This window comes from Gigantopelta aegis, chromosome 14 (genome assembly GCF_016097555.1).
Source record: "Gigantopelta aegis isolate Gae_Host chromosome 14, Gae_host_genome, whole genome shotgun sequence".
Taxonomy (NCBI): Eukaryota; Metazoa; Mollusca; class Gastropoda; order Neomphalida; family Peltospiridae; genus Gigantopelta; species Gigantopelta aegis.
This window is the reverse complement of record NC_054712.1, coordinates 17,997,241-18,011,755: the sequence shown is the minus strand read 5'-3', so window position 1 is coordinate 18,011,755 and position 14,515 is coordinate 17,997,241. Positions and strand designations below refer to the sequence as shown.

Sequence of the window (14,515 nt, the reverse complement as noted above, 5' to 3'; positions counted from 1 at the left end):
TATAAAAAAAAACTTTAAAAAAACCCCAACAAAGTGTGTGTGTGTGTGTGTGTGTGTGTGTGAAATATGCAGAAATCAAAATCAATTTTTGTTATCACCTGCAATTTAAGTGGTAATAAATAATCCTACTGTTAAAACTGTTAGTGTTATATAGCATTATGTTTTGCCTATTCTTAAATATTGGAAATTCCAACAAACTGTCATATCACGAAAATCATGCCATTATATATTTTACATCGGAACCAGTTAACTAAATCAGTTGTTTTCTTCTTCCATGTACACAGAAGTATACAAAAATAGTTTAAAAGATTTGATAAACCACATTTTACAGAAATGATAGGAAAGTTTGACCAAAAAATGGTTCAGATTTTAGGTGCCGGTTCAAAATGGTGACTGTTTTTTTAACCTCTGCTGACCTAATTGAAGGAAGGAAATGTTTTATTTAACTACGCACTCAACACATCTTATTTACAGTTATATGGCGTCTGACATATGGTTATGGATCACACAGATATTGAGAGAGGAAACCCGCTGTCGCCACTTCATTGGCTACTCTTTTCGATTAGCAACAAGGGATCTTTTATATGCACTATCCCATAGACAGGATAGCACATACCATCGCAGAGACCATTTGTTACTCTGTATATTGACTGAATTATACAGCCCATTTTAGTTATCCCTATCCCTAATGCTTGCATGACGCAATTTTTAACACTTATTAAAAATACAATTTTTAAAAATCTAATAGATTTGGTAACTAAGAAACCTCATTCCATAAACTAAAAATATCAAGGTATTCAAAAATACCATTAGACTTTTTCAGTTAAATACCCCACCTCTAAGACTAAAAAACATAAGAACCCAAACACAAAAACACATGCAATAAATTAAAACTCAATTTAGTTACAAAGTGCTGCTATGTATGATCGGATTATAATTATTATAATTATATGAATTCTGTGCAATGTGATGGATTATGAGTTTATTTTGAAGCAACTACTGATACAAAATCTCTCTCCACCAAAAGGACGTTAGGCATGATAGCACTCAATGGAATATACACAGCTGTGACTGCATGCACTCTTGAATTGCTGTAAAAGTTGTGACATCTGGCCCCGTGCTTATAAACCTTAAAGCCCAGACTTTAACGTCATGGCAACGCCATTCAAATAGCATTACGTTAAAGTCTGGACTTTATTAAAATCTAGACTAAGTTTTATAAGCATGGGCCCAGCTAGGTGTCCTTAGAGGTGAGGATATCCTGTCCCACCAGTGCCACCCATCATGTGCACAGCCTACAGCCATCAAGTCCACAGTTGATATGCACAGAAATATACACCCCCCCCCCCACCCCACCCAGATTCATTCCAGTAAAATAGCAATAATCCTAATGAAATAACAATTTAAAAACAAAACAAAATATTACTAATAAAATAAAATAAAGTTAAAGTTTGTTTTATTAACGACACCACTACAGAGCAGTAATTAATCATTGACTATTGGATGTCAAACCTTTGGTAATTTTGACTCGTCGTCAACAGAGGAAACCTGCTACGTTATTCCATTAGCAGCACAGGATCTTTTATACATGTATGCACTTTCCCCACAGACAGGAAAACACATACCATGGCCTTTGACCAGTAGTGGTGCACTAGCTGGTTGGAACAGCCAAACAAAAACCCCAATCAGTTGAATAGATTCACCAAGGTGGTTCGATCCTGTGATGTAAGCACCTCTGACTAAGTTGAATCCCGCACCCATAAATAAACTAAACAATAATAATAATAATAAAATAACAGTAACAGTAACAACAACAACACCACCACCAACAACAATTCCAATTAAAACACTTTTTAAATGTTTTACCATTAATGGTTGTATTTTTATCTATAAAAAAAAAGAGAAAGAGAAAAAAGTAAACAAATAAAAACACAACCAAACAATTAAAGCATAAAAGAACATTTATCAAACTTTTGTTATCAATTACCAAAGTCCGAAATTTAACTTTGCAATAGGAGATAGCAACCATAAATCATTGAATAGAAGCCCAGGTTTCATTTTATAAATGCAAAAAAAGCAAAATTTGAAAAGCAACCAAAAATCTGAAGAAAAAAACTTTTAATAAAAAACACAAACATTTGCCAACAAAAACAAAAAATAAACAAAACATTTGAAAAAGAAGACGATCATTCTGGGGATCAGAAAGAAGACAGAGTAAAGAAAGAAAGGAAAGAAAGAAGACAAATAGTAGTTTAGTGTTTTACCACTAAAAGACTAAAAATGTAACATTAATTTTCAAACTTTTTATGGTATACAGCTTCTTCTTTGGAAATTAGTTTTTAGAATTGTGTCTTTCATCTGAAGATATTTGTACATAGTGTCAAATCATACTGTAGATATAATATACTGAACAGCATTAAAAACGCATCACCAGTTGATAACAAATGTGAATGGGGCGAATATCAGCATTAAAAATATCAATGAATAAGTACCGTACTACATTATAGACCATGCAACGAAGAACTTTCAAAAACAATTGCCTGAACACTCCATGAAACACAACACCAAAACAACATATTGCATGCATAGCATCAAAAACATAAATTGAATGTGGAAATCATGCTGATTGGGGCTATAAAAGATGGTCTCTGAAAAGCCACTTTCAATTATGAAGTAGTCCTTGAGGTAACATTAAACAAGTGATGGCAAGGTTGACAGCTCAGGAAAGTGAACGTGCCTTAGGCATGCTTCAAGTCCGCATTTCGAGTAGAGTCATCGCACAGCGGTTTGGATGCCACCATTCAACTATCACTAGACTCCACAGTAGATACCAGCTGACAGGAACCACGAGGGACCGTCCACGTCCAGGCCAATGACGTGTTACGACACCACGACAAGATCGCCATATTGTTCGCCTCTATATTCATGATCGAATGGTGCCAGCTGCCAGGACTGCACCAACTGTTCAAGGTCGATGAGGGGTTATCAGCCCAGACACTTTGCGTCGCCGTCTTCGCTCTTCTGGGCTACGTGCTCAAAGACCATATGTTGGACCTATCCTGACTGATCGACATCGAAATGAGCACTGACATTTGGCAGGAAGGTATCGTCATTAAAGATTACAACGTTGGCATGGTGTGCTATTCTCTGATGAATCCCGTTTCCATTTAAGGAATGCTGATGGTCGGTTGCGGGTGTGGCGTAGGTGTGGATAACGTTACCACAATGACTGCCTTGTCCAGACTGAACGATGGGGTGGAGGTAGTCATGGTGTGGGGAAGGATCAGTTATCATTACCAAACAGCACTCCATGTTTGCCATGGCAAAATGAATGTCATTTACTACCGGGATAACGGTCTTGCAAAATCACATCATTCCCTTCTTTCATCAGCATCAGGATATGCACACATTTCAGCAAGACAACGCCCGAGCGCACACAGCATATGTTACAACACAATATCTAGTGAACAATAATGTCCCTTTGCTTGAATGGCCAGCACTGTCCCCCTGATTTATCGGCAACAGAGCATCTTTTGGATTACCTTGGTCAACGCATCTCACGTCGACCACAAATGAATAACCTTAGAGAACTGGAAAACGCACTACAGCAGGAGTGGAATGCTATCCCCCAGAACACTATTCGCAGACTTATCGGGTCGATGAGAAGACGATGCATGGCTTGTGTTGCTGCTGATGGTGGTCATACGTGCTACTGACTTTTCATTGTGACCACATGTGTCTTTCATACGTAGATGAATTAAAACTAATCAATGATTGTGCATCCTTTTTTGTTTGTTGTCATTATCAATCATCCATCTATTGCTATTCACAACAAAAACATATATTACTCAGGTATTTTTTTCAAAAATCCAAACATTTCTTGGTGGTGTGTTTTCAATGCTAGTTAATGCTGATCATCAGCCAGTTTACAAATCAACTTTTCTCATCATTTATCATGCCAAAAAAAATAAATTCTTTTCAAATTGAATCTGAACAAAACCATATTCCAATACTAAATTTGTATGTCTACACAAGGCAGTCGAAAGGATGTTAGGCAGTCATGACTGCTTTCATGGTCCATTATCAGGTGACACATATGTTAGAGGACTGTCGTCACTCCCTAGTAGATACATAATTTGTTTAATCTGTCATGTACTACTCATAGGATGACTGCCACTAATAAGACTAGCTTAGAAAATCCAAACTTGCACAGGATAGAATGAATGAATGGATGGTATTTAATGACACCCCAACACATAAAAAATATATTGGCTATTGGGTGTTAGAAAACTGTAAATATATAAATTAATTGACAATCAATATTAGTATTAAAAATTCTAAAATCAAGTTAAAAACAGTGTAAAAAGCTGTCAAAAACTATAAGTATCACATGTAAGCAGGGTTGAAAATTAGCAGTCACCCGGTCGCCCGTGGCGACCTTTATTGGCTAAGGGCGACTAATCAATTTATAAAGGTAGTCCGTTGGTCGACCATCAATTTTAGGGTCTGGTGAGTATGGTACCAGAGGGTTTTTTGGGGTTTTTTTGTAAATGCACCTTTATACTTTGTAATATGATAACAGAATACATCATATTTTGTGGTAAAATGTTTGTTTGTTTTTGTTTTTTGCACAGATTTTTTTTTTTTTTTCGATATTTATTTTATTAGTAATCTACTACTGTAGCATTTACAATATTCAAATTAAACACACACATGCAAGCACGCATGCATGCACTATTACATTTTATTGAGGCAGAAAATATTAATTTTGAGGCTATTGTCCGTTTGCTTCAAAAGGGAACTGATGAATTGGCATCTAACTTGTTAATGACTAAAGATAAAATTCATATAAAAATACTAATTTATTAAGTTTTGAACCAACATTTTTATTTATACTGGATTTCTATTTCAATATTTTTTTTTTTTTTTTTTTTTTTTGAGTTGGCATGGTTTTAAAATTAACATGTTTTGATATGAATATTTACTTTATTCATTATGAAGTTACATGCCAATTCATCAGTTTCCTTTTTAGGCAAACGTACTATATACGGTGAGTATACATGGTTATTGATCAACAAAGAACATTCTAGTTTTTATTTTGGCTGTGCAGTTAAATTTCAATATGATAATTGGAGGGCTAGTTGAATTTGAGAAGGGCCAGTAAGATATTTCTTCAACTGGCCCTGCTGGCGACCTTTGTTTTCATGTTAATTTTCAACCCTGTGTAAGTATATAAAATTTCTCATAAAAATTAACATCTCATAAAAACTTCATGTAAGTTCATGGTGAAATCAAAACGATTTTATCACATCTTCTCTACCAAATATATCTTTCCTCATCAGTCCAAGACATTTTCTTCACCACAGGTATTTATAGCTTTTTGATGCAGTAACTTTTGATTAATGTTTTCAGATAAGAACATCCCCTTAAGGCCTGTCTACATGATCATACAATTGTCCAAAAACATTATTGGACAAGCCGGGACAAATGTTCCCACATGTTGCGCAGCAAATGTATGACCGTGTAGACCACTTTTACAACAAAGCTGGACAAAGCGGGACAACCTGCAACATGTTGCAAGATTTAGCTGCATGCTTCATCTTTTGCACAAATGTTGCAGCTCAGTTGTACCCACTTGTAACCAATCAATCTTTTGCATAAATGTTTCTGTTCAGTTGTGCCTATTTATAACCAATCAGACACTTTAGATATGCCATGCGACCACAGTTCTACATAACATTATATCCAAAAAATGACAGTATCAACACAAAGACGAGAAAGCATGGTCTCACCACCAAGTAAAGAAAATAATTAACATTTATGACAAAAAAGTTTCAGCACATGAATACAAAGACGAAAAGAAAAGTAGCTAAGGCTGGAAAAGGAGGGGGTGGAGTGGTAATGATCAGGGTTTTCTATGAGTGTTTTTATTTGATATTTTTTTTTTTTTTAATATATTTTCAAACATGCTAAATGCCCTCTATTTCAATTAATGCTATAAAAATGTTGCCCTGCAACATTGCATTCATGTTAACTGGTTGGGAACCCTTATGAAAATTGCCCATTTAAATAAATACTTTAGTGTATCGCGAGGGTTGTCAAATATCAAAGATAATAAAAAAACAAGGAATAAGCAAAAAATTCAAGAAAGTTCAATGAATAAAGTAAACCATGTCCTCTCAATGGCAAACCAAGAGTAAAAGAGGATGATGATACACACGCGCAATCGGTTGTGATATAAACTGAACAACGGCACAAAATGGTATCATCTATGGCGCGGAAAGTTTTTTTTCGTTTCACATACAGACTCAGCAAGTTGTTTTATTTCGCTTTAAGGATGGGCTAACTAACATCTAACCCAGTGTTGTAAGTACTGAAATAGAAAATAAGGTGTAAAGGCTCATATTGACATTATCCAGCAGAAGATGACATCACTGATTTTTTTTAAAACCTGTATTGCAGGATTTACCCTGCAAGGCAGAATTAAGAATTGTACCTCCGCACTGCAGGATCATATCCCGCTCAGCAGAATAAAGAGTCCTTTAGTGCTGGACATTTACCAGTACTGCTGGATTTTGGCTAGGTTATAAATACGGGTCACACAGCAATTAATCAGTTTGGCAGGTGTTGTGGTTAGGCCATTGGACATAAGGCTGGTAGGTACAGGGTCCGCACACCGGTGCCAGCTCCCACCCAGAGTGAGTTTAACAACGCAATGGGTATGTGTAAGATCACTACACCCTCTAACAACCACTCACAACTAACCCACTGTCCTGGACAGACAGCCCATATAGCCGTGGTGTGTGCCAATGACAGCGTGCTTGAACCTTAATTGGATATAAACACGAAAATAAATTGAAATGAAATGAATTTCAGTCAATCATTCACCCCAATAGGTGGGTTGGGTTTATTGACAGATTACCAAATTATACGGAATTTATGTAAATTAATATTATTGGGATACTTGTAGCGATCAAACTCACAACCTGATATTAGATAATTAATAAAGATTGAACGGTATTATTTTCGTCATTTATTATTAATAACTACACAAAGTATTTAAGTGTATATTCTTGCAGTTATTGAAGTTTTTAGTCCACAATTTACATTGTAAATATTATAATGTTGGGGCCTTTGTATATATACTACTCAAAAGAATTTAAGGGTCAGACGATATTTTCGACATTATTTTCTGAATGTCAATTATATTAGCTAGACCATAATGTCACGCATGGTATTGTTCCATTTTGACGAAAGTGGGTCTAAGCAACCCATAAATGAATTAAAATCCACTGTCGTTGACACTGTCGACTAGTTCTAATGGCGAAAACATGCTTACATTTGCACGTAAATTAGGGCGAAAGCGAAAGGTCTGCTAAGTGCCCATAACTTGCTTTTTCACAAAGCGCTTCATTTGCATGCTTTGCACGTGTATTCGATGTTCCCAATGCTGAATTTCCGTATAATTGGAGCTTGCGTTCGTGTACGGTGCACACTCCAAATTCGACAATGGTACGACTTCAGCTGACTATCGAAGATCGAGGAAGGGCTGTTGCTTGGATTCAGGATGGCAATACGCAAAGAAATGTTGCTCTGAGACTTGGTGTCAGTCAGAGTGTCGATGGCCGACTGTGGCAACGGTACCAAGCAACGAATTCTGTTCGAAATCGTCCACGTTCGGGAAGACCCCAAAGCACTACAAATAGAGAGGACCGCTACATCACCAATATGGCTCTACGTCAACGCACAACCACTGCACGCCGATTACGTGACAATCTGCGGACTGCGACTGGAACTCGAGTGTCTGATCAAACCATACGCAATCGTCTGAGAGCCAATAATCTACGCTGCCGTCGCCAGGCTGTTCGACCACCACTCCTACCACGTCACAGAACGGCCAGACGTCACTGGTGCACGCTTCATCTGCGGTGGCAACGTGTTCAGTGGGGTCGAGTGATGTTCACTGATGAGTCCAGGTTTAGTCTCCAGTTCAACAACGGTCGGGTTCGTGTCTACAGACGTCCTGGGGAGCGCTTCGCTGACGTTAGACAACGTCACCGGTTCGGTGGTGGCAGCGTCATGGTGTGGGGCGGCATCTCTATCCACCACAGGACCCCCCTCTATGTGGTGGATGGCAATCTGAATGGAATCCGCTATCTGAATGAGATTATCCGGCCGTTGGTTCTCCCAGGCCTTCAGCAGATTGGCGGCGGGGCAGTTCTGCAGGATGACAATGCCAGACCCCACCGCGTCAGGGTGGTAACGGACTTTCTCAGACAACAAGGTATCGCCAGGATGGATTGGCCAGCATATTCGCCTGACTTGGCCCCAATAGAGCACGCCTGGGACGAATTAGGCAGGAGAGTTCGGGATAACCATGCACCTCCGGCCAACCTTCATGATCTGGGTTAACTTCTTATGGCAGAGTGGCAGGCCATTCCCCAAGAGTTCTTCAGACGTCTGATCAACAGCATGAGGCAACGATGTGTCGAGTGTATTCGCGCCAGGGGCGGATTCACACTATTAAACGAATGTTCTAATGTGTAAAATCCATGTTTGACAACCTTCAACTTTGACAGCATGTCATGTGACTTTCTTGTATATAGTGACGTTTATTTGTGGTTTTTTGTAAATATGGAACAATAAATAAAAATTTTGGTGTAGTTTACATCATCAATCTAATACACTCTGAAACTTATTTGGTTATAAATTTTTGACCCTTAAATTCTTTTGAGTAGTATATATTGGTAATAATTATTATAGTGCAACTTACCTGTCCCAGGTGAATAAGACTCACTCTTTTAAGGTTATTTAAGAATTGTGATATTTCATAGACTGAAAGTTAGTTTGTTTTGTTTAACGACACCACTAGACCACATTGATTAATTAACCCGCGACATTTTACCATTAGTAGCAAGGGATCTCCAATATGCATCATTCCACATGCAGACAAGATAGCACGTACCACAGCCTTGCATTTTGCACCAAATATTGAATTATGTTGTATGTAATAATTGTTAAAAATGTGTACTGGGAAAAACATTTTCTACCTTTCTTTTCTGTTTATTTTATGTCAAGTCTTTGTCTGTAGGCTACAGCTAAATGTTACATTAAAAAACAACAGTTGCAGGGCTCACCCTGGATCAAAAATACCTGTAGCCAAAATAGCCAAATGGAATTTTTATTAGCCATATTGAAAATGCTTTAGCCAAATTTGTTCTACGCAGTACTGTATAGAGTATTTATATATGAATATGAAAATGTATCTTTTTCAGCTAATTATGAACAAACTGGAATAAATGGGAATTACAAAACCTCAATGGGGATAAGGGCAGTTAATATATTACTTCGATTTTTCAGCGGGGATGGGGTGAGGTGGGGATGGGGTTATGCATTATCTTCAGAGTTTGAAGCCAGTACCCCATACATCCAACCACACTTCTAAGACATATGGTGGATGTTTATGGAGGGTGTTGTTTTTTGTTTTTTCCTTTTTTCCCAAATAAAAATGAGCTTTTTTTTTATATAGAGCTCATTATTTCTTTAAATAACAATCTTTATGTTAGTTTGAATTGGGTTATTTTTTTTTTTTTTTATTATTTTTTTTTTTTAAGTGACCCATCAATTCCCCACCCCAAACAATTTCATAATTTGTGCCATGTTGTTGCTATTTACTTCAGCGTTGTGTTAAATGTTTGTTGTGATTTCTGCTTGCAAAATACCTTGGCTAAGAATGCCGTCTTCACCGTATACTCCCATTTATTAAAAAAAAAAACCCCAAAAAACCCTATTAATAAAATTAAAATTTACGGTCTTTTTTAAATCCAGCTAACTTATTTAATAAGCCTTACAAATTTATAGCAAATTTTTTATTTAATATGATTATTGTAAACTAATTTTATTCAGTGTACATTTAACTGCAATTTGTATAAATAGTATAATACTGCATGTTCATTTCCCGCGATCGCGATCTGCATGCGTGCTCTCGACCATGGGTACGAAATTAACAAAGACAAAGGAATAAACAAAAACTGCAGTTAGGTATTCATTGATGCGAACAACTATTGTTTTTCTACAAATTTACATCAAGATTTACTTTCGCGTAATCGTATTGTTTAATGTCTGCAACGATGTCTCTTAACACGCGGGTGTCAGCTGACTCTGAAGCGCGATGTAAATTTGCGCCGAGAGCTGTCCTCAGTTCAGCCAACGAACGTTCTTCCTAATGTTCGCGAACTATTTGATTGTCGTATCCATTTGGTTTAACGTGAAGTGCACAAACCAGTCTAGCAAACGTTTTGTTTTCACTCGGTCTGGCTGAACTCAGACCTTGAGACAGCCTACATGTCTTTCGGCATTGACACGCATTGTTGGGCTTTTTTTATTACTTTGGTTCAAAGATTTTACAAAGTAAAAATAACAAGTTACAGATCTTCCAGACATTGCTGTCATACATGTTGAATGCATGCCATTAAAATTAATAACCATGATCATTAAAATAAGCAAACATTATAAGGCCTACACTGAATTCTGCATGACACCATTTCTTGTTAGAGATCGCTATTACGCTAATTGAATATTTGGTATTATTATTATGTTTGAGGTGTCAGATAGATTATGTAACCGTTTGTTCACATCAGAAGACAGAAAATGGCTTAGCCAAAATTTTAGCCACTTGCAAATTTTATTAGCCATTTTTTGTAAAAATTAGCCACTGGCTAATTTGGCTACCGACAGCGCGAGCCCTGAATTGTCAATTTTCGGAAGTATTTTACGTCCTTGTATTATTTAGAATATTATGTTTAAATGATGCAGACATAACAACGGCTGCCTTATTGGAATTTTCCAACAAATTTTCTGCTGTCACTTGTTTGGCCGGCCGGTTACATGAGACAGCATCAACTGGCATACGTCGCTTTTGTTAAAACAAGTACGCACATTTACACTGCTCACAGATCTTGCGAGATCAAAACGGACCAATGGTGATGAAGATAACATACGTGGATAACATAACCGCAGCCATGTTGGAATCGCCACAATGGAGGCTGGTATAAAGCCCGGACTACAGGGTAAGTATAAAATCCGAATTGCTGGGTTGGTATAAAATGTAGCAAATATTTACAAAACCCTGAACAAAATCGGGCAGTGCAAAAATCTGGAATTCAGGAGGATTCTCATCTATGAAAGTTAGTCAATGTAACACACCAATGACACTTTCCACTAATTCAAAATAAAATATCTATCAAAGCTGATTACCAGAGAAAAACATATGCTAAATTATTAATAAAATATCGTTAAAGACAACCAAGTTTTCTATATATAAATAAAATATTTGACTACAGCTTTACTTCATTATGAAGTTACCCTTTAAAGAAACTTACCACATTTCCCACCTATACAGCCATAATAACCAAAAGCATGTGCTTCCCCCTCGCAACTTTGACCTTCTTTACTGGCGGCGGGTTGTGAGCAGTAATGTTCAAAATTAACTTTTCGTTTACAGTATGAAAAACATTCGCTTTCAAATACCCGAATCCATGTTGACCAGACCCCATTTCCTGAAATATCAAATTAAGACAGTTACAGTTACACAGTACATTGCAGAAATATCAGATTAAAACAATTGCACTGTATATTGAAGAACAGGGGTTTTTTTATACAGTAAAAACCAATTAATCATGGGTGTGTCTATTGTCTAGTCGAGAACCACGTTCTTTTAAGGAACACAATGTCCACATTTTCACAGGAAAAGTGCACAAATTTAAGGCTTTTTTGTTGTTTGATATGTACTGATGAATTTAAAACCGTATTTGTATTGCCAGTTCTCATTAAGAAATATACAAATTTATTGTGCTTTAATCAGCTAATTAAACACTTGCATATTGAAGTTACTACCCTAATAAAATATACTCATTATTAAAACAATCGAATTGGTATTGCATTCTCGTTAGTGTGAATTAGAAACCTAAATTGTATAGTTAGCATTACATAATAATGACGATACAACGTAACCTGTAAGTATATTTAGTACATGTTGTGTAATTTAGTGAACTTTTCATATTATTTTGGAAACTTGTTATTTTTTACTTCCTTAGTTGACAAGGGACCAAAAAAACGTTGTTTCCAATTTTTCTATTCATGGATGTTGGCAAAATCCTAGATGGCCGCCATACGGTACCCAAAATCTTATTATTGTCATATCTTTGCCAATAAATAACTTATCGACTCGAAAAAAATATCTTTTGTATGTTTTCAAGGACAAGAAAGCCATTGGAATCATCATTTATTGGAAAAAGTGAAGAGAACAAATAATTTTGATCATGTATACCTCAAAATGTCGCCTGTGGACATCAACAAAATTTGAATTTCTCATATATTTCTGAAAAAAATGGAAAGAACTTAGTTTTGGTCCCTTGACATTTTAAGAAAGCACATGTAAACAATCACATGTTTATAAAACAATCATAATTTATTTGACAAACTGAACATAAAAAAGTGTGATGTTTAGTCACTGTTTTCGCTTTCACATTCATCCTCTTTGTCACTTGGGATATCACCCATCACAATGTTACTGCATGAAAGAAACCCAATTATTTGGTATAAGCATAGTAATTATTCATCACTATTCAGAAATGATATAATAACGAGCCCATTATGTACTTTATCACACATGAATGTGCATTGTTTAGTCACTATTTTCACCATCAAATTCGTCCTCTTCGTCACTCAGGATATCACCCGTCACAATGTTATTGCAGGTTTCCTCGGCTCCTTCACACTTGCATAGTTCTGTGCAGGTCAGATTGTGGGTCTTGCATGAGCACCTCTGACGGCATTTGCTAACCCTGTATGTGCACTTTACAAGTTCTACAACAGCTTCTGTTGCTGGAGATACCTTTGACACTACAGGTACATAGCTGCCATTATCTTGACGATGCCACCCTAGAGTTTCTGGATCTAATATCTCTGGTTCAGCTACCAAATCCTGCAACCAGATGTTGGCCTGAAGATCTGATGTATTCTGGAACATTTTGTGCATAGTCATGTCTATTGAAGGCAAAGAAGTAGATACACATCTTCTCCAAGGAAGCAAGATGCAAGACCCAGTTGCGATTCCGTGTACCTCGAATGAAATCCAGGAGGTTTACGACTTGTTTCATATACATTCGTGTCCATGTGTACATAGGATATTTCTCATTGTTCCTGTCAAACTCTTCCAATTGTTCCTTTAGTTTCAGATCCTCAAGAATTCTCACAAGTTCGCTATGAGCCTGTGCTATGCCAAGTCCGTTTCCGCATGCTTTCCTCACTTGTCTATTGTTGTCATAATTTTTTGATGAAGTATTGGCTTATGTTAAAAAAATGCATCAATCCACAAGTCAAACAAAACTTGCAGCCTTATTTGATGAGCACTCACGGCCCTGTTATGGTGCTTGCCATTTAAGATATGTATAAGAGTAATGCTACTGTAGAGCCCAGCTGTTACCCAGGCCTCATCCAGACCACTGCTGTCCAGTGTGGCTCCGAGACATAGTAAGGCACACAGCACTATGTGAAATTGACCAGGGCTAGGGATAACTTTGACATCAAACTGCAGGTCCAGAAATGAGAGCTTACACACTCGTTTGTACAAATCCATATCTAGCCACACAAGAATTGGTTCATTGTTGTCAGGTGGGTTGTTTTCAACTATTTTATTGAGATTGCAGAGTTGGACAAGGGCAGTTATAAGGGTTGTCCACTCATGAGCTGGTGAATTAATAAGTGGGAGTGGATGGACCTTGTCCAAATTAAGGGTGTCATGTGTGGAGGAGGATGCAGACAAACTTGAATTGTATGCTGCCCAGACCGGTATAGGTTGGGGTAGCGCATGGTCACTATTCTTTGCTATCAAGCTTTGAGATTGTTCAGGAGTTTGACTTGCTGGCATGGCAGCATCACGATGGTAGTGCCGTACCAATAATCATGCTATGTCATGTACCTCTGACCTCAGGAGTTAATTTTTGTTGCATTCTAACTTTCTTATAGTGTGGACTAGTTCGTGGTTGGGGACTTCCACTGATCCTACTTGGTATGAGAGGTACGACTGTGCTTGGGACATCCTTCAAAGACCTTGAGGTCTTATTGGTTGTGGGTGTCACTGATCCTGCGACTGTATCATGAGAGCTATCCTCCATGATAGTAGGCTCTCTTTGGTACACAGCCATAGCTGTAGCATGGAAGACCAGACATGGTGAATATTGTAGATACACTCCTCATACTGTATGCTGTGGCAGTGAGTCGCTTGGGTAAAGTTGTACACATTTATTCATGTGATGCAGCTGTATTAGTGTTAGCTCTGAACCAGATACCAGAACTGAGCCCACACAGCGCCATCATCATGGGTACTGAAGATCAACGAAGAAAGATAAAACTCAAGCCAATTTACGATGCTCTGGGTCCAGCAAAGGCAGCAGCACTACCAGGATTTCATGCTCTTACTGGTGCTGATAATACTGGTCATATCCGTGGAAAA

The 14,515-nt window shown here is 37.4% G+C and overlaps 1 protein-coding gene across 2 annotated transcripts in view; it reads right to left on the bottom strand.

Moving 5' to 3' along the window:
• LOC121388832 overlaps positions 1-14,515 on the bottom strand; it is a 123,397-nt gene that overhangs the window by 34,956 nt on the left and 73,926 nt on the right. Inside the window, exons 16-17 of one of the 2 annotated variants that reach the window (XM_041520345.1) lie at positions 11,382-11,558; positions 1,867-1,887 (exon numbers count right to left, since the gene is read on the bottom strand). In XM_041520345.1, coding sequence (XP_041376279.1) covers positions 1,867-1,887; positions 11,382-11,558 — 198 coding nt within the window. The remainder of the gene's footprint in view (positions 1-1,866; positions 1,888-11,381; positions 11,559-14,515) is intronic. The other variant, XM_041520346.1, reaches the window with a different exon arrangement.